This window comes from Crocodylus porosus, unplaced genomic scaffold (genome assembly GCF_001723895.1).
Source record: "Crocodylus porosus isolate Cpor-Errol unplaced genomic scaffold, CroPor_comp1, whole genome shotgun sequence".
NCBI lineage: Eukaryota > Metazoa > Chordata > Crocodylia > Crocodylidae > Crocodylus > Crocodylus porosus.
Genome location: NW_017728920.1, coordinates 8,700,071 through 8,720,443, shown reverse-complemented (window position 1 = coordinate 8,720,443; position 20,373 = coordinate 8,700,071). Strand labels below are relative to the sequence as shown.

Below are 20,373 nucleotides of genomic sequence, written 5' to 3'. Positions count from 1 at the left end.
CCCGTCGCCGCCGCCTCCCCCTGCAGCCGGGACAATAGAGCAGGGCGATGTCTTCCTCCGGCGCCCACCAGCACAGCCAGAGCCGCGCTATCCCCACGCGGACGGTGCCCATCAGCGACTCCACGCAGCTACCTCACGACTACTGCACCACGCCTGGGGGCACCCTCTTCTCCACCACGCCCGGAGGTAACGCGTGGCCGGGCCCCTTGCGCGGGCAGGGGCGGCGGGGACGTGCCGCGGGCTCCCACGCCTTCCCCCGGAGCTGGGGAGGCCCGCCCGCCGCGGGCATGTTGACTGTTGCCCTGTTGGAGAGGCCGGGGCCCAGCCCTCCTGCGCCGCTCTGGTGCGGGACGGGCAGGCAGATATTTGTAAACAAGGCCTCGGAGCCCGGGACGAGCCGGGACTGTTGCCCAGCAGGCTGGGGGAAGTCTCCCAGCAGCTGCAGCAGGGAGAGAAACGCGAACGGGGCCGGGAATGCGGGCGGCCCTGGGGCCTGCTCTGGGGTCGGGAGAAGGCTGCCCTCGGCCCTTCCCGCCCGAGACGTGCAGAGGAGCGTGGAGGGCTGCGTGCGAGGAAGTGCTAACTTTGCAGCCTAACACGGATGTAGTTGTGCAGCCCAGTTGTTTACCGTGCGCAGGGCAGTGGCCTCCCCTGAGGCGGGTTCTTGGCAAACTAGGCCCCTCTAGCTTTATTGTCAGGCACAGGTTTTCTCTCTGTTTTTATTAGCAGAAGGGGTCCGTAGGAGCTAAGATGTAGGTGCACCAGAGATCACATTTGTATTTGAAAGCTTGACCAGTCCCCTCCCACCAGAGATCAGGCCAAATCACAAAATACAGTAGTTCCTTCCCCAGTAAAATCCATGCCATGTTATGTGACTTTAATAGAGGCTGACGTGTACATGGGATTCCTGAGCTAAATATTAGCTGTGTTTCTTTGGGGGTCCCCAGAAAGGCATTCGCATACATGCTTTGGGCAGCAAAGACACTTGCTATTAAATAATTAAGTAGGAATTTTACAGTAGTTTTCAATGTCACTTTAAAAATAGTGCCCTAGTTCATGGCCTAGATCCTTGGTAAAGCTACAGGGAAAGAAAGTAGGCAAAGGTTCCTAGAAGATCTTGATCTTCTTTGAGATTAATCAGGACCAAAACAAAAATATTCGGGGTCATAAGCTTACAGCTTTTGTATGTAGTTTTCCCCAAGTCTCCTGAGACTTGTGCTTGTTTTCTATGCCACTGAAGCTGGATATTGTTCTGTTTTCAGTGTTGTCAGTGAGGTAGATCATAATTGTTGAATTACCATAGTTTGGATATGATAAATTGTAGTTGCGTTAATTACAGGCATTCCCTATCATTTTAATCTCATGCGTTGTTCCTCTTGTGCCTAACCGGGTTTTTGCTGTGGTAGGTTTTGGTAGGTATCTTTCTGTGAGTGTATAAGTTATTACATCTTCCTGTTGCCTCTTCATTTGGTCAGCTGTGCTTGCATATTAATAGAGGTCTAAAAGAAGTGCAAGTGTTCCTTCTTTGAGAATGTTATTCAGCTACAGATTGAGTGGTATGCATGAATTTTACAGGCTGTGTATAATACTGCCTGTTCTCCATCATGTCCCCTGTTTCTCATGTAGGGCACTTTTTCTGTAGTATCTATTCTTTAACTCCAGGGAATGCTATTAAGTAAGATGTTGAGTTTGTTAAGTTTTTTGTGGTGGTTGGAGGCAGCTTATCATCAGTGGTCTGAACAGGTTGCTGTAAACTTTTAACAAAATACTGGGTAAATCCAGCCATGTTACCGTAAGTAATGGCCACAAACTCCTGGAAGATCGATTCAGGCTCAACATTAAGATAAACTTCTTCACAATCAGGGTGTCCAGACTGTGGAATAAGCTCCAGAGGTGGTGCAATCACCTACCTGGGAAATCTTCAAGAGGAGACTAGACAGTGACTTGCTGGGGTCATCTGACCCCAGCTGTCTTTTCTGCTTAGTGCAGTGATCTAGTAGCCATAATATTCAGTACTTAATAAATATCAGCTGGTAAGTGGGCCAGAGTATCCATGTTTGCATGCAATTTAAATGCATTACTGTAAAAACTACAATGGGTTGTGAAATTCCCACTTGTTGTGACACTGCAGCATGTATTGTGATGGTGATACCGCATCTTCAGAGAAATAAGAGATGGCAATAACTGTGAAAATTAAAACATGCATTTTGAGGAGACGGAGGAGGAGTGTCAGACCCAACAGGACCCCACCCCCAGTTGGTCTGCTGTGGGTTTCCCACTAAAGACAACGTAACAGGAAATTCCTATTGGTACGTGTTGTTTCATACTAAAAATTTATTTGGGAAGATAATATCCCTTGGGAATCCTTCATGTGTGCTGTGGCTGACGCAGTGAAACTGCTGTAGCTGTCAGAGTGATCATGCTGCAAAATACCTTTAATTGGAAGTAAGAGCAAAAAGTACAGGGGCTGTTTGAACCTGTGTAACTTAACATGCAGAGAGATGATGAGAGTGTTTTCCCTGCCCCCCATTGCCAATCTTTCCAGAATTGTCACTTGCAGCTTTTACCCAACAGAGTACACGAGTCTGGAGTTGTTGATTTGGCTTTTTTTTTTTTTTTTTTAGACTTGTATCTTGATGGGGTTGAAGTGGAAACAAAGTTCAGCTTGAGAAGGGCGTGCTGGAGAATTGGTAGCAGTCAATAGGTGCATTCAGATCACTGAATTCTTCAACAAGGAAAAGATGCGTTAACTAAAGAAATTCAGGGGAGAGACGTGTGGAAATGATGGGAACAAGAATGATGAAAGTAAAGACGGGGCTGAGGAGAAATGTAGGTAGAATGAGGGAGAAATGAAGCGCTGGACCTCAGAAACAACTCTCTTCAAACCTAAAGTGTTTCAAATCTTATAACCTTACAGAATAGGAAAGTATTAAGAGTGACTCTCCCCCTCCCCCTGCTCCTCTCCAACAAACCATTTTACAGTGCCTCTGGGCTGTAGTAGCTCTAGCAGTTCAAAGAGTGGTTTAGACTGATACTACTTCTTTTACAAGTTTCCAGCTTCATATCAGTAACTCCCAGTCAGTAATAGAAATGTAAGCATTTCATTAATACTTTACAGGTTTGGATCCTAGAACATTGGACCCAAGTCTAATGTTAGGTGTATTTTTTTTTTTCTTTTTCTTTTTTTGCCACCTCAAACTGGAAGGTTTTTTTTCCCCACCACCTCCCACCCATTCCTGATGCTTCTTATGGCCACATTTGAAAGCAGTGATTGAGTAGAAAGGTTATGAAAAGGAAGCATGTGCCCATAAAGCAGTGATAGGTACCCATTCATGTCTTTTATTATTTTAAATTAATGGATAAATGTACCACAGAGGAAGTGAAGGACTTATGGAGCTAGCCTGAGCCAATGTACTGCATGCAGATATTCCTGCAAAGCAAGATTCTTCTTTCCAAGTGCTTAGGCCAGGACAGTCCAATCCCACCTTCAAGTACCTCTATCTGTGCTTTGTGCTATGTGTATATTCAACATGGTGGGTAGGTCTGTCAGTTAATCCAGCTCTGCATTATTAGGGGTCCCTGTGCTGGCCTTATCATTGGCCATCTCTAATCATGTTGTATACTTTGTGAAAACATGTCTGGTGTTGAGAACAATAGAGAGCCCCTCTCCTCTGCACTTTACACCCTTCATCAAAGGGTCTTGTTGTATGTTACAAAGTTGGAAGACATTTCTGTATTATTTATCCCTGTTCCACACATTGAAGCCCAGTCTTCCTTCGAGATTAACTGCTTTGCTTCAGTCTGCAGCAAGGAAGTGGCAGTGCTGAGCACAAAACGGATCAACTCTGCCTGCTACTGTAATCATCAGAATTGTTGTTTTTCAGAAATGTGCCCAGTTCAGAGGGCTGCTTCCAAATAATGTCACACTTTTGTCTGAATATTTTTCTGGTATAGTGACTGAATAGGAATTACCTAAAATAACTGAGTTTACAGACTGCAAATAATCTTTATTTTTAGTTTGTTTATTTTGCACATTATGATAGCACTCTGTATATGGTCATTTTCAGTGTTTCCTCTTTTATTCTGTAGTTATTGGCATAGATTCATAAGTTGTAAGGCTGGAAGATCATCAGGTCCAGCCCCCTGCACCAAGAAGGAGAGAGAACTGGGGGTCAGGTGATCCCAACAAGGTGACTGTCCAGTCTCCTCTTGAAGATTTCCAGGGTAGGTGATTGGACCACCTCTGGAGGGAGCTTATTCCACAGTCTGGACACCCTGACTGTGAAGAAGTTTTCTTAAAGTTGAGCCTGAATCGATTTTCCAGGAGTTTGTGTGCATTACTCCTGGTTTTCCCTAAGGGAGCCCTGGTGAAGAGTTGCTCACAGAGCCTTTGACTTACTCCCCTAGTGTAGCAGTAAGCTGCTTCCAGGTCCCCTCTCAGCCTTCTTTCTTCAGGCTGAAGAGTCCCAGATCCCTCAGCCTTTCCTCATATGGCTTGCTTTTTAAGACTGATCCTACAGGTGGCTCTTCTTTGGACCCTCTCAAGCTTGTCCATGGCCTTGTACAAGACCAGCAAAGCATTTATCAAGAAAATAGAAACATAACTGTAAACACCTGCCTCTGGCATGAGGATGGTCAGCTACGTTAACTTTTTAAATTGAAAATTAGACTTCAGGCAAATAGTATCCTCTCTGTGTGTGGCACAGGCAAGATTAAACCTGGCTTTTCTGGAAAATAAGAGCTAGAACAGAGCCCTCAGGAACATAACCTTAGAATAGCAGAGACCCTGTGTAGAAGGGAGGGACTTCAGTGGGACAGAATCCTAGTTCAGAGCTTACGGGGGAACAAAAGTCCCAGAAGAGCCAGAGTATGGCCAGCGGAGAGTTCTGAATAAAGTTCAGAGACTATGGCTAGGATAGGTTGCCCCAATTTGTATAGTCTCTTTGGCCTTTGAAAAACAAATAGCACTCCTGTCCTTTTTAAGCCATGATAGTGTTTTCATTTTAATTTTAAATCACTGAATGTGATTTATCAGCTGTCAGGGTCCTTGAACATTTTTCTGGGGTAATTGAAATAGTTTTATAATATAAAAAATCCTGTCTTCAAGGACTTTTTCCTGCACAGTCGCTGGGAGTCTTTAAAAACCAGCTCAGTTCAAACTTTTCTGGCTCCACGGCACCTTTATACATCTGAAACTTCTGGTGGAGGATCCTTCTGAAAAGGCCAAGGTGAAAAGCAGGAGAAGAGCTTCTCAACTGCATGGCTTGTTTCTGTGAGGCTTCCTTGGAACATCTTTATCATTAGGTTAGACAATATCTATTGTTGTTATTATTACATTTCTCCCTGGCCTAGAGCCATTACTTTGGGAGGTTCATTTGCTAAACTTGTCTTCAGTTCCTGCTCCTAATTGGAGTTCTTTCTCAATGCAGTTCTCAAACAGAAGGTTAGTCTTAAGGCAGTATGTTTCTCCTATCTCTGTTCAAGGGAAACATCATGTAGATGTCTATTGTCACCTAAAGTACACAAACATGCACAGATAGGTACCTGCTTAGATAGAAAACATTCCAAAGGAAGTGGAGGGGAAAGGGAGAACTTCAGATGCCCTATTTCCTTATTGTTGATCTGAAATTGCTCTGATTTTTCCAGTCTGATATTTGCCCTGCAATTCAAATACGGAAGAGCTTTGTACAGGATACAAAGTAGCTTGTTCCTGAGCAGCTGCCTATGGGTGAGAAATATCACATGAACAAATAAAACAGGATAAAATTGCATAATGCTGGCAGGCACACCCTGTTTTTGGTGCCCAGCTGAGATGTGGCCTGTGCAAGGCCCATTGCTAAGAATAACAGTTTGGAGAGAGGCAAATATACAACTCTGTGTTAAAGTAACAAGGTGGGGGTTGTGTTTTGAGCCATTTAAACATTTATTTTTCAAGGGAACAGACCGGTGGTAAGACAAAATAATAAGCCTAACGTGAATAATAACTTTGGATTCTCCACTCCCCCCAAAATCCTATTCAGATAGCACTTAGTGATGAGTGTGTCGTCCCCTGCCCCAGGTAATGCATGTTTGTCAAGAGCATGAGGCTGGGGCACTGTCACAGAACTGTAACTTGCTGTTGTGAATCATAAATGGGTGCATGTAATTTTTAAATGTTTCTACTTAGCTTGCTTTTGACCACTAACCATACTGAAATATTGACACAGATGTGGGACTACAGAGATGTCTCAGGCTCATGTTTGTACCTATTCCCAGCGTGTCTTCTGAATTATTTGCTCAGTGTATAGTCAGCAAGCTGATTCCTGTCAGTGCTGCAGAGCTGCCTTCTGTCACCAAAATCCAATTCAGTTCTATCTCTAGGCCCTCTGTTGTGATGGATGAGGTGGGAATCTTCTGTAGTTTTTAAATACCCAGCTGATTCTGCAGCATTGACAGCTTTCAGAACAAGTTTTTTCCCCCAACTAAGCAGACCTGGTGGTAGAAGCTATCGACAGAAACTGAAAATGGGACCTGAAAATGACATTTCTCTGACCACTTAAAACTAAAAACAGCGTATGGTATTTTTTTGTACTTCTTACCTTGGAGTGCAGTCCTTGCATTTTTTTTAATTCTTGCCCTTGGCAATGCTGTTTCTGCTTTGGAATAAATTCTCCCTCCTCTAATGGACATTTGTAGGATAATTTAGCCCTGTTATTATGTCTAAAATATTCCCAGAGCTGCCTTGCCCCTTGGGTGATGGGAACTGATGTGCCCAAGTGATGATAAATGTTTTCTCCTTGAGGTAGAAGAGAGGGATTTGTTTGTGATGTCCTGGTGGAAGGTGAGTTATCTCTCTGAGCCCCAGGAAATGAATTGCTAGGTGTCTGGTATTGAATAGTTCCTCAGTGCTAACGAGTGTGTCCCTGCCACTGGAATAGGAAATCATGTCAATTCTGCCCCAACCTCTTCAGCCTAGGCAGAAAGCTCCAAGTTCACAAGATCCCAGTTAGTGACCTGCTGAACACTGCTGCAGTATTTCTTGCATTATATCAAGCTAAGTGTATTCAGAAATATGTTTCTGAACTGAATCATGTTAACTTCTCTCACCTGAATAAGAGAAGGTCATTGTCACTACTGCCAGTGACTCTCCTTTGTCTTTGCTTAACTGAACTCACCATAGTTCATCACAATTCTTCCTGTTCTCTCCCTTCTCCTCTTGCAAAGAACAGATTTATTCTGGCTCTAGGGTTTCCATCCTCTCTCCCTTCTGTTTGTTCTTTGTTCCCTTTTCTTGCTACTCTGTCCTCCTCCCCAGTTCCCTGTGGTGGCCCTCCCCCCATTTCCTTTTCCTTTCTTCCTACCACCTTGTTGCTGAGTGCCTCTGGAAAACCCCCAAGAATCATCCTGACTTCCTCCCCTACAAATCAGTCTCTGCTGCCTTCAGCTCTATTACTTTTTCCTCCCTCACTTGCATGCCTATGGCCCTCATCATTTTTGGTGTCTCCTTATACCCATGCCATCACCACTTTTCAGCCCAGGATTTTACCAATTTTTTTTCCATCTGATATGAGCTCTCTGTCTATCCCCGCCCTTCATTCTTGGGACCAGCTCTGAGCTTTTTGGGGTAGAGGCCATCTTTTTGTTCTGTTATGAGCACACTTTGGCCTGGCTCTTATGACAGAAGCCCTAGATGCTACCACGTGCTATTACTACTCCTGAGTTGTCTTCATGCTGTTCATCTCTAACCTCTTGACTGTATCTTTGCAAGTATTTCTCCACTCTTGCTCCTTGGTCTTAATCAGACTCTCATTCTGCTGTTCATGTATAACTGAACATGCCACTATCTCATTTATCGTACAAAAATACTTTTTCCTCTGTGCTTCCTGCTTTTCTAGCTTTCAACCTGGCTGTCATCCCTGATTTTCCTCTCCCATTTGCAGAAGGGTGCACTGTTTCCAAAACTCATAACCTTTGTAATCTCCCATTTTAGAATTGCCAGGACTTTACCCTCCTTGCTCGCTTGCGTGATGCCCATCTTGTTCTCCTGTGTTCAAAGATGCTACAAAAACCTATCTTCTTCATCTACTTTATCACATCCCTCTGAGTCCTTTCTTGGGCCTTGTCACACATCATTTCCTGTTCAAACTCTTCATACTTACATTAAGATATGTACAAGTGCTGACACTTTGGGAATTTTTTTATTTTCAGTTTTTTGTTTATTGGATAGTCTGTGTATTTGATTCCTTTAATTTTAAATAATACATTGTAGTACAGTGGTCTTAGTTCAGCTTGTGATCTCAGCTGGCAGGTGTCTACGTTTTAAATCATCATCCTGATTAGAACTAATGGGCACAGATGTTAACAGAGGTGATGATTAGTAGTTAACTATAATTGGATGCAACTATATATTGTCCTCACCCAGTAACAGTGGCCCCTTTAAATTTCAGTGGGGGCGCTTCCATGAAGAAGCTTGCATTATTTCTGGCTTGTTATCGTATATTACAGATAGGTGCCTGGACATTTGAAACCTTCCATTTTTCTCAGACACTGCCCTAAAAAGAAGGTATTTTAAGGGATCTGCTTCTGGATTTCCCAATGTTTTCAATGTTACATGGTAATGAATCTGCTTGCATTAACTGTTTGGGAAAATGGGGAGTATGTGTTTGTGGTATGTTAAAGAGAGCATTGAACAATTTGCAGTGAAGTTGTCCAGTGGTCCCTTTCTTTTATTATTTTGTTTGTTAAGAGGAAAATATTAAAATGTGGAGTGGAAGAGTGACAGTTATTGTGAAATAAGATTTATCTTTGGCATCCCAAAGCAGCTAAGCTTGTTTATTTTCCTCTATCACATTGAGATTGCAGTGAAGTGGTTCTTGGTTTTGGATTCTTCCAATATAGATTAATAGATGTTAGACTAGAAGAGACCTCTTGAGATCATCAGGTCCAGCCCCCCTGCACTTGGGCAGGAAAGAGTTTGGGGGTCATATGACCCCAGCAAGGTGAACATCCAGACTTTTTTTTTTTTTTTTTTTTTTTTTTTTTTTTTAAGGTATCCAGAATAGGTGATTGTACCACTTCTGGGGAATTGAGACAATCAAACAAATATTAAGATGAGATGGTTTCCAAATGCTGATATTGGCTCTCAATGTCACAAGGAGAGTCCTTTCTTATAAGGTAAGATGGATGTCAGCATGAGGCCTCCAAAAGCCCGTTTATCATTAACATTCTTCAGTTCTGAAAGCTGCCTATTGTGCCTTTCCTTCTTGTAGGGTCTGATGAAAAGCAGTGGTAGAGTAGGCCCTTCTAACCCCTCCCTATAAGAGTGGAAGGGAAAAAAAAAGGCCTCTGAATTAAGAGAGAAAAAGCAGTGCTGCTCAGTAAAATATAGGGTAGCAAGGAATGCTTGGAGTCTTTATGACAGCTCTTAAGTGGAAATGCCTCTCATCACAAACAGCACCAGTCTGGGGGCGAGATTCCAAGTGCCTCTTCTCCCGAACCCTGCTAACATAGGCATAGCGTTATCAATTCCAGCCCTATGTGCATTCTTACACACTGATTTCTCTTTTTGTCTAACTGTGTTCTAGGTACCCGAATCATCTATGACCGCAAATTTCTGTTGGATCGCCGCAACTCTCCTATGGCTCAGACCCCACCGTGTCATCTCCCAAATATTCCAGGAGTCACCAGTCCTGGCACTGTGGTTGAGGATTCCAAAGTGGAAGTAAACAATCTGAACAATCATGATGGGAAGCCTGCAATGGGTAAGAGTGTGGATGGTGGCAATGGTTGTTACTGCATTTAACTTCCAGTATAGCTTTACCAGATCTTAAGCTGAGAGATGATGATGATGGTGAGTTTATTGCAAAAAGCTACAGCATGAAATTAACATGTTGATTTCCTTCCTCTGAGTCACCAGTGTAACCAGTATAACCACACTGCTGAACTATATTACAATGACTGTAAGTTATAGAGACTGTAAAATAAACTGGTTTAGTTGCAGTTTCAGACATATTTAACTTGTGCATGGCTTTACTCTTCCCCTAATGAAACATTTTGTCCTGAAGCTATGAAATTAAAGAATTATCTTTTAGATATTTGCATCCAGTCTGTTTATGTACAGCAGTCTGTCACTTGCATATTAGCAGTTTCCACACACCATCATCGGTCATCATGAAATGGATCTGACCTGTGCAGAGAGACCCTGAGCTAGCTCTGTATATACTAGCCATGATAGCTGCACTTTCAGTGAAACAGCAGCACTGCTGCTGCTCGACAGTTAACATGTTCAGAGCTAGTTGATGTCTGCAGTATACATTACAAACAGGCTACAAAGAAACTAAGCTGCAGGACTGCCCATGAGGGAAAAGGGTTGTGTAGTAGAGCTGTGGGACTGCTTGTGCTGGGGGAGCCATGAAACTGCCCATGGGGGTGGGGAGATGGGAGGACTGTGGATCTGCAGTGTGTAGAGCAGGGCAGATGTAGCAGCAGCTTCAGGCAGAAGCAGGTCCCACAGCCCACCTTCCACCCTGCCATAGACAATGGGTCACTCAAGTAATCTTTTTTTTTTTTTTTTCCCCTTCTTCTTCTTTCCTCCTTAATGAGCTATGGACTAGCAAAATTAATTAGCATGCATGTTGCTGTAAACATATGTAGGGAATCATTAATCTAAGCAGTAACAAGCACTCTTGTATTAAAATTGGGGCCATTAATGACTTCTACAAATGAAAAAAATTGACCAAAAGCCATGAGTCTGGTGGTTTTATAGCTAGGAACTTAAACGAGCTGTCATTTTTAACACACTTGCACTTGCATTCAGAGTGACTGCTGCATGTCCACAGCCTGGCTTTCTACAGCAGATAATCTGTTTTTGTTCCAGCTACCATGCTGAGTTAATTACTGGGCATATCTGATGACAATATGTATGTAAAAATAAAAACAAAGTATGGTTAGGAAGTGGGTGGGGAAGTGGGGGGAGTTTCTTCTTTCTCTTGAGGACTTATAGAGATCTCTATCCAGCACTGCTCTCATTATTCTTCTTTTTCCAGGGGATGATGCTCAGTTTGAAATGGACATCTGATCACCACAGAGGGTAACCATGGAGAAGCAGCAACTCCTGATACCTGTGCATATGTGATTTTGGCTAATAGGATCAGTAATCAAAAGCTGGAAGAAGCAGCAGCAGTTTCCATTAGAATCCCCACCTCGCCTTCCAGGTGCCAAAGGATAAGACTAGGTCCCCAGTCCTGTTCCCCCTTTTTCCTCCCTCTACATTGCCTGTGACTGGATGGAAGCCCTTGTCAAATTTAACTGAGCTGAGGAACATGCCAAGTGCAACCTTGGCTTCTCGCACTTTAAAGGCAACCTGTCAAACCATGCACAAGCGAGAACATACCTCCAGCACCAATTGGATATTTATTGTAAACAACAAAGGGGCCAGGGAGCAGTAAGTTTATGCTGAGTGAATATGGCATTGTTTCTGCTCTCTTCCTTCAGCGTGATCCCAGTTCACAAATGGCTTGTGTGTGCACAGTAAGTAACTGTGTCTCAGATGCTTTCAGTCACTCAAGTTTTAGAAATCGCAAGGAGTAGTGGGAGATAGTAAAGGGTCTGCTCAGTCTGAGCTCCTTCACCTCAGTGGGCAGCACACTCATTTCACCTGCGTTCTAGCCCTTCCTCTCTCCATGACTCTGTTTGTAATGTGTCTTGCAGCGGTAACGTGCATTCTCTCTTCAGATGAGAGAGCCTTTTAATTCATTGTTTTGCACCTCCTTGGTTCCCCCTGCCCCAACTTCCTGTTGAATAATGCTTTTTAATATTAAGTGTATTTAGAGAGAGGCATCAACTTGGTATGCTGCTGCTTCTTCCTTTGCCCACCTCATCCCAAAGGAAAACCACCCACAAACTCCAGTTTGCAAAAGCTTAACTCCTCTGCCTCCTGAGTGTTTTTGATGAATAAGTCCATCGACACTAAATCAAAACAGGAGCTTTTGGAGATATAACACAGGGGAGGAGGAGAGGGGGGCAGATTATCAGATCTCCTCTATGCTGTTTATCCTCAGCACTTTTTCTCTGTTTTTTGCCCCTTGGTAGTTTATCCTGCTTTCTCTTCTAGTCCACGTTGTAGACTATTATATTAAAGGTACTTCAGCAGTTGTTTATTTTTGACACCTCCCGTCCTATGTGCATTAGGAGCAGTATTTTTTCCCAGTACTGGTTTTAATAAATATGTTTAATATTAGCCCTTTCAGAACCCCTCCCATCAAAAGGAAAAAAACGCCAAGTGGCTTCTGAGCAACAGCAGGTCTGATCCAAACTTACACCCTCCTTCTCCATTCAAAGTTCACGGTGCTGCTTTAGTTTACTAGCTCCAAGCCTCTCTTAGTTAATGTTTTTTGGGTTTGCTGCCTAAGAGTTTTACAAGTCAGCCAATATAAATGAGCTTCTGCGAATGGGCAATTTTTTTTAGTCCCATGATCTCCAGTACTTACTCCTGTCTCTGTTTTACAAAAGGGGTTGGTAGGAAACCAAACCCACAGTGATTGGCTAGTGGATTTTACCAGGAGGGTGGTACTCCAGGCCAAGTCCTCTCTGGTGAGAGCCACTTAAAGGGTCTGTTGTAGTTGCTAATGGCATCAGTTGGACCTTTGCTGAATGCGTTCCATTGACTTGCTAATTGGCAGACTTTCTAACACCTTGGTTGGAAATCTACGCAACTCCACTATAAATTGGAAAAGACCCTTCTTTTCTCTTTGGGTCTGTTAAAGGGGCACTTTACTAGTAAAATACTTCTTGGTGGGGGAGGAACATCTGAAAAGCTGTAATTTTCCCTATTCTCCTTCAAAATGTGAATAACACAGGAGCAAAAGCCCTTTGTAATGTTTGATCTCTCAGGAATAGGCTCTGTCTGTAGTGTAGCTAGGAAATGCAGGGTCTCTTAAGTTTGGTGATGGTCAGAAAAGTGACTAAAATAACATCTCTAGTCCTATGTTTATTCTGGCATGATTCACCTATGTATAGCATGAAGGACACTAGAGAAAACTGCTGTACTACATGATTCCCATGTTGAGTCTGTTCAGCTCAGTTATCTCTAAAGGGCACTGCAAGTTCAGCCTGGTGCTAGCCCATGGCTTATTTTTTCATTCTGCTTCATGCATCATCACCAGCAGTAGTTTCAAGCGTTTAAGCTAGCTGTTTTAGAGATGAGGCAGAATACAGTGCAGCTTGATTTTTGCAGTGCTAATAGTAATAAAAACTTGGGTTTGTCCATGTATTAAGCAGGCTTGACATGGGAAACGCAAGAAGGAAGTGTCAATGCCATGGGCATTGTTAGTCACTTTTCCCATCAGAGTGATTCTCCTTATTTTGGTGAAGGGGTAACTCTTCCAACCATTGCACAGGGTTTCAGCTGTTTTGGCTTTTATAATAACTGTTGTGCAGCTGACGCACTCACAACAAGGAAAACATTTTTGTACGAGTGCAGTATAACAAGAGCTTCCTTTCTACCACAGTCATGTTAACGTGTATTGGCAGAGGCCATTTTGACTTCTTGCTGCATTTTTTTTAAATACCTAGATAAGAAACAAATATCCAGAGGGAAGGATGATCTTGTGTGTAAAGCTGGGCTAGGAATATGGGTAATTCTGGGTGTTCCTGGCTATGACACAGATTTCCTGTTTAACTTTAGGCAAGTCACTTAATCTCTTTGTGCTTCAATTCCCTATATGTAAAATGGGGATAATAGTACTTCCCTACCTCACAGGGGTGTTGTGAGGACAAATTTAATTGATCTATGAGATGCTCAGATGAGGTTTTAGAAAAGCCTAAAAATATTTTCAAAAGTGCAGGAGGTTGGTTCAGTCTTGTCACAAATGCAGCAATGGTATTCAAACACCAGCATTTGCCATGACAAGTCTCCACTCTCTTGTGCTTTATTTCTTCCCCACAACTCCTCTGGCCATGGTGTGGTGCCAGGGAAAGTGGCAACGGAATAAAAATAGTGCACTCAACCCTTCTAGCTTTGCTGGGCGGCTTTGAAAAAGGTGTTCTTACCTGTTTTGCTCAGTTCTGTGTCTATAACCTTAATGTCCTCTAAGAAGTTATTCGTTCTGCACATAAACTTTCAATTTCATTTTTGTGCCTCCTGCTGCTGATCACAGTGATCAGTGACATGTGACACCAGCAATGTGGGGTGGATCCCAGCATTGGAGACTAAACTAGTTTCCATTCTGGTGTTGTAATGGTTGAATCAAGCAAAATCTGAACATCATTGCTTGTGGTTTAAAATGACACTGTCAGGTTAAAGATGGTATTTTTAAAACATGTTGTTTTCTGTAACTAATAAAACTGATAAAAAAACTAATCTAATCTATTTTCACCCTCTATAACACTTGTTTACTACTTTCACTATGCCTAGCTTCCACAAAGAAAACAGTGTGTTCACTTTCTCTCTGGATTTTAACCAGCATGTGCAGATACACTTAGATACAGACACAGTCCTCTGCTCATTAAAATGAAGGGAAGGTAATGGAAACATTCCCATTTGTTAATTCTGATTTTATGTAATAGCCTCAAGTGTTTGTGCCCCAGACCTTGCAGAGCAGATTCTTCCTTATTACCATTGCTTTGCACTACCCAAGCAGTGCCCTTTAAAGCTGCTTACTTTACTACTGGAGGGATCTCCTTGGGTGTTGCAGAACCACAAGAGCAGTTCCTACATCCACCCTCTCCTTGCATCCAGCAAGGCCAGGAGAGAGAGTGCCCGAGGTCAGGGCAGTCCTCAACTGCTGTATTGGCCTCTTGGCCTACTCTAACTTGCGCTTTGAGGGAGTACCTGTAAGACTGAGGAGCACAAAGGTAGCTTACAACCATCTTTCCCTTGCATCATCTCTCTCTCTCTCTCTCTCTCTAGCCCTTACTTTTAATCATTAAAACAGGTCTTGGATAACACATTGCATTAGGGAAGGATTCTGTTCACATGCAGGGACCTGGGCTCACATTATAAACCTAACCATAATGGAAAATCAGTCCAACAACCTTCTCCTAATGCCTGCTGCTGCAGTTAAATTGATCTGTTGTAGGGGATTCCACCCCATCATCTTTAGGGCCAAAGTCTTCATGTAGACCAGGATTTGGGAAACCTAAAACACTCCTACTGAACTAAGTTCAAAAGCATGTTCTGCTCCTGGTTTGGAAAAGCAGCATTTCCAACTGTCTATGGCCTCAGTGGTTTTCAAAATTGATAAGGTAAACTGGTTTTAAAACCAGTTATGTGAGTTTTAGGAAAATTTACTTGTGTACACCAGGCCAGTCTGAGAGGATTGGGCAGTTCAGGAAGACATGGGGATGAGATTACCAAGGGAGGTGAGGTGTAGGTCAGGATGGAGGTGTCTCACTATGGCTGCTGGAAGATAAATTTGTTTAACACAGTCTCATTCTGGCTGGCTGTAGCCAAGAAGTCTTCGCCTCCATGAAACACCAAACTCTGACATATAAAAAGAAGTTTAAAATAGATCTCTTTAAACTATTGCATCCTTCTCTTCAATACTGCTGTGGGTTCCAGTGACTTGTGATAGACACTGATACAGGAAGGCATCTGTTTTGGTCTCAGCCTCTGCCATTATCCCTTTCAGCTTCTCTCCACTGCCCTATGCTCAGGGACTCTCCCTGCCTCCAACACTTGGTGGGGAGAGGGGGAAACTTGTTTAAAAATAACTAATTTTTGTCTTTCAAATGACCTGCTTGCCTGATCCCAGTTTTCCCATACTTAGTTTGGATTTATTTTTTATTTTGTTGCCTTGAGTGGATTAAAATGTTATGGTTTTTCCTTTTTAAAAAAGAAACTAATAGAACAATAACAGAGAACTCAAAAGATGCAATATTGCTTATTCATGAGTACTTTGGGTTTAAATAAATGTTTTGCCATTCCTGCCCTTTCTGCTCCCTCATACTTGTGCTGAGGGAGGTTTGCATAGCTTTGAAAGAGCAACTAGACTAATATAAGCAAGTGACTGCATATTTATGTTGAGCAACAGTCACCTATGTTGTAGAAATAAACTTTTAAGGAGACTTCAGATCTGAGTGCCACCCATCTCCCCATCATTGTTCATCTAACCATTGTCAATTTGTTTCATTATTTTGAATGTGGTACTCTTTGATTAAAAGATGAGTCTTAGTCCTGCTATGAAGTTAGAAGCAAGGATCTCTGACAGTGAGGCTCCCTGAAAGCGAAGAGCCGTGGCACAGGTGGAGGGGTCCATGCTAGTGGAACTGATTGTAGAAGCAGTGCTGAGGGTGGAAGAAGTGAGGGACTGAGTACCTTTGGGGAAAGAGTTTCTTTAATGGGTTTTATTTCGTGGGGATATGCCAGGGAATGAGATTCCACCCAAAGCAAATCTCTTGGACTTGTAATAGTATTGCATCAACTACTGTTAAGCTCTTTCCAGCTTCTGCTGAATTGGTTGCACTGGAAGCATTGTTTCCTTTTCTTATCTGAAAGGAAAGTATGCTTCTGGAAATACTTGTCAGCTGCTTTGTAGTGCTGAGAGAGAGTGGCAGAACAATTAGCAATAAGTCTATTTGTGACAGTCCCAAGACTCCAGAGTGTTCACAGTTCCAAAAACACGCTTGTTTTCTTTTCAAGCTTTGGTAATAGATACAACTCGGTGACAGCTCAAATGTGCATTTCCATTGTGAATTACTCTGTTCTATGATCTAGTTAAGATGCCTGTGTGCTCTGGACCTGTTACCACCTAGATCAGCTTCCAAGGGAAGGATAAAACAATTTCCATTTACACCTGCTCTGAACGGTGAGCATCCCTTTTGCAATTACCCTTTCATCTCTGGGCACTAGGAGTAAAATACCAATTACCAGTAAACAAGTTTGATCTGGCGGCTGATCTAGGCTCCTACACTTCATTGCGACTGGTAGCATGTCAGGGGAGGCCTGAGGAATGGCTAGCAGTACTGTTAGTCACTGTTGCTATAAATTAGATGCGTTTGGAATTATTTGCAAAAAATCTTCCTGACTGTTGCTTTTGTCTCTCTCACGCCTGCCTGGTGTTATCAACTCTCTGAAAGTGGCTGTCAAATTTTCCGTATCTGTGTTCTCCTTCCTACCACGAGGCAGAAAAGATGCCAGGGAGCAAGAGTGAAGCTGTCCTTTCTTCCCCAGCTGTGGCAAACTTAAAATGCCCCCCAGTTTTAGGAACCTCAGCAGTTTGCAGTCAGACTCAATAAACTGGATGCGCTAGGCTTGGTTCCATACCAGTAAACGTATGTAATTAATTCTTTTTGCATGTGTATCTTCTAGTATAGTATTTTCAGTTCCCCATTTTAATCTTCAGGGGGCAGGGTGATCCAGCATGGAATTGGCTCATGCTTAAAGAAACCACACCTCATAACTGGCTTACAGGCTGGTCTGATAATTCCCTGGTTCCATAGTTTTGTAGGAAACTTCTAAATGATCCTGGAAAATGTGGACCTTGTGTCCATATGCAGAATTCAGTCATCAAGAGATGAAAAAATTCAAACACTTTGGTTAAAGAAAGGACTACTACATCTTTGGGAAGAGAGCATGGTATCCAGATAATGTTCATTCAATTTTGCTTGCATCCATGACTGAATTAGCTTTATCAACTTCAACTGGTAGCTTTTCTCATTAGTCCCGAAACCTTCCCCATTCAAAGGAGGTGCTTAGGGGTTTTGTTGGTACATATCAGCATGAGGTGCCTAACTGTTCTTTTGTTCACTGTCCTGTCTTCCTGAGCCTTCCCTTTAGGATCTAGTATTTCTGTCCCAGAACCCTTAGTGCCTATTATCTGTAACAATTCTGCTCCTAACTAAATTTTTTAAAATCAGTCATTGACAAAGTGATGATTAACCTTATCTGCCTACTCTGTATTAATTTTCTATGAATCATGATCTCAACACAGTGTTAAAATACTAGATTACTTTTGTGGTGGGACTCAAATGGCATCACAGACACAGGGCTTGTGCACTTTCTTTTAGTAACCTACAGGGCCCTAGGAATGTATACTGAATCCTCTAGCTGTCAGTGCCTATCTCTGCTTCCCTCTCTTTTCCATGTTATGAAAGGAGTCCCTTATGAACTGCTGGAAGTCTCCATTATGGTTTGGCAGGGGATGCTCTGATGTGGTAAAGTTGAGATTTCTTGAAGGCTTTATAGCACACCTCTCACAATGTCCTGTACTTCAGACTAATCCCTCTGCCCTGCCTCCTTTGCACATGGATTGGCATGACTTTTCATTTATGTTGTAAAATTACATATAACACTGGCAGCAGTTGAGAGGTATGCTTTCATCTTCATTAAATAAGAAATCTCTGCCTCAGATACTGAAAGCGTGTGTGAGTGAGTGCAAATATAAATATGTATATGTGTGTGGGCGGGTCGTTATAACACACACAAATAGAGAGATACAAAATAAATATATTTTACTTAATCCAAGGAAGTCTGTTAGATTCTTGGATAGAAGCACCACAGGGAAGACTTGCTTTGCTAAGCAAGAAGAGCTAGCCGCTGCTGTGCACAGCATCTGTTTTAGCAGTGACTCTTCGCAAGGCCTGCTCTAAAAGCCAAAATCCAAGGATAACTAACTTAAAACAGGAGCCATGTGGAACATGCAGCAGGAATGAGCTTTAACTGTTGTTCTGATCATACAAGGAGTGAAAACTCGAGGGCAGTGAGAACCTAGGCCCAATTGCTGCTGGGGATAGCACAGGAATTCCCCACCCTTTTTCCCAGGGCAGTGCTGTGAGATGGTGATCCAGTGCCTTTCTTTACCTCAGACAGGAAGACAACTTTTGCAGCAATGTGAAACAGCTGTTTCTTGGTCTGTGAAGGTGTCTTTGGAGAGCAAGGCCAATAATATGATTTATAGGTATCCTTGATACATTTTAAAATTCAGTGATTTAAAAACAAATAACTTTTTCAAAATGCCCTGCTCCCAGCTCCTCCTCTTCACCCTTTCCTGTCCTACCCCATCAGTCCTCTTCAGGTTTTTTTTTAAATGTGGTTCTGGGTGAAAAGCAGAAACTGCCTGAGAAGTCTTTGGGCAACCTCTGTACAATTCAGTTTTTTTTAAATGTCCTTTGAAACAGGTATTTGGAAAAAAAACCAAAAGCTCTCACTGATGGTTGCTGTTACAATGAGATCAATAAAGATCTAGATTATATTAAGCTGTATTGTTGAGTTTTCTTTTAGCTGTGGTAAGTTTCTAGTCTGTGAAAGAACAGCCTGGGTTACAGTTATATGGACAGACCACTTTAAACTGATCCTAAACTTACTTTGGTTTGAAAGTCCACATGAAAACCTTTAAGGTATTATGGGGCCAGTATTATACATTTCCCTGGCCCCATAATACCAGCAGGGAGATTCATACCTGCCCATTTTGCCCTCTTATTTCCTGGACCTTCTAGCTACCTCCTTAACACACCCACATTCATTCTAATCAGGTAGGGGAGGCTGCTCTTGGGCAGAATTTACCTTAAAAGGTTCATAACACAACAGGCTGAAATGCATCTCAGAGCTTCCCAGCCCTTTCTTCCTTAGCTTCTCTTTGTTTCCTACAAAAGAAGTTGATCAGTCAATCACCCGTGCCAGTCAGACTGCATAGCAAATGGTGCAGGGCACAGTGATTCAAAATAATTTTTGGGCTCCAAAATGTAGGTTAGGAGTATAGCACTAGAGCTTACCTTGCACTCCAATTACTTATTAGCAGCACTACATTTAAGAAACAGCTTGTTTAGTTTTGCTGTGTTCAGTGAGACTTTCATACAAGTCTGTTTCTTGATTAATGCATTCTCAGAGTTCCTTGTGGTGTTGTATGCCTCGGTTAACTTGGCATCTTCTAGTTCTCTCCACTTGGTATCACCGCAAATGTGTGATAGGGACACCAGGGATCTATTTTGTAGCATGTTGATCTGAGACTAAAAGAAATACAAAACTCTAAAACACTTGGTTCAGAGGTGATATCTTTATTAAACTAACTAAAAAATAGCAAAAAAAAAATCTGTCTTTGCAAACTTTTAGGCACATGCCCTTCTTCTGGCAGAGGAGAAATCAAAGATGTAAAAATGCTCTTAGCTAGAAAATAAACTTCATTTTGCATGGGGGAACCTGAGGCTGGATGTATGTTCCCCTGAGTCCCTGAGAGTCTCTGTGTGAATTGCTCTTTGCTATGCAGATGAGGCTGATCTTCTCTGGAGGTGTCAAATCTCAGAAGCAGGCAGGGAGGTACAGAAATCTTTCTATCTGTTTAGCAATTAAGTTGATTTTCCCTGAAGTGACTAAAATATGGTATCTTCCATGTTTTGGGGATCTATTTGGTAACCAAGTTGGTCTGAGACTAAAAGAAATACAAAACTCTTGTTTCAGAG

The 20,373-nt window shown here is 42.6% G+C and overlaps 1 protein-coding gene across 1 annotated transcript; it reads left to right on the top strand.

The window, feature by feature from the left end:
• Positions 1-6: 6 nt before the first annotated feature.
• On the top strand, positions 7-19,173 carry EIF4EBP2 (eukaryotic translation initiation factor 4E binding protein 2). The gene is made up of 3 exons (XM_019538555.1): positions 7-186; positions 9,564-9,740; positions 11,025-19,173. The coding sequence occupies exons 1-3, from the start codon at positions 48-50 to the stop codon at positions 11,054-11,056; spliced, it is 348 nt and encodes a 115-aa protein (XP_019394100.1). The 5' UTR covers positions 7-47; the 3' UTR covers positions 11,057-19,173.
• The last annotated feature ends 1,200 nt before the right edge of the window (positions 19,174-20,373 follow it).

Coding starts and splice junctions, on each gene's coding strand:
- EIF4EBP2 (XM_019538555.1), top strand. CDS start 48: ATGTCTTCCTCCGGCGCCCACCAGCACAGCCAGAGCCGCGCTATCCCC. Junction 187..9,563: donor CTTCTCCACCACGCCCGGAG/GTAACGCGTGGC, acceptor ACTGTGTTCTAG/GTACCCGAATCATCTATGAC. Junction 9,741..11,024: donor TGATGGGAAGCCTGCAATGG/GTAAGAGTGTGG, acceptor TTCTTTTTCCAG/GGGATGATGCTCAGTTTGAA.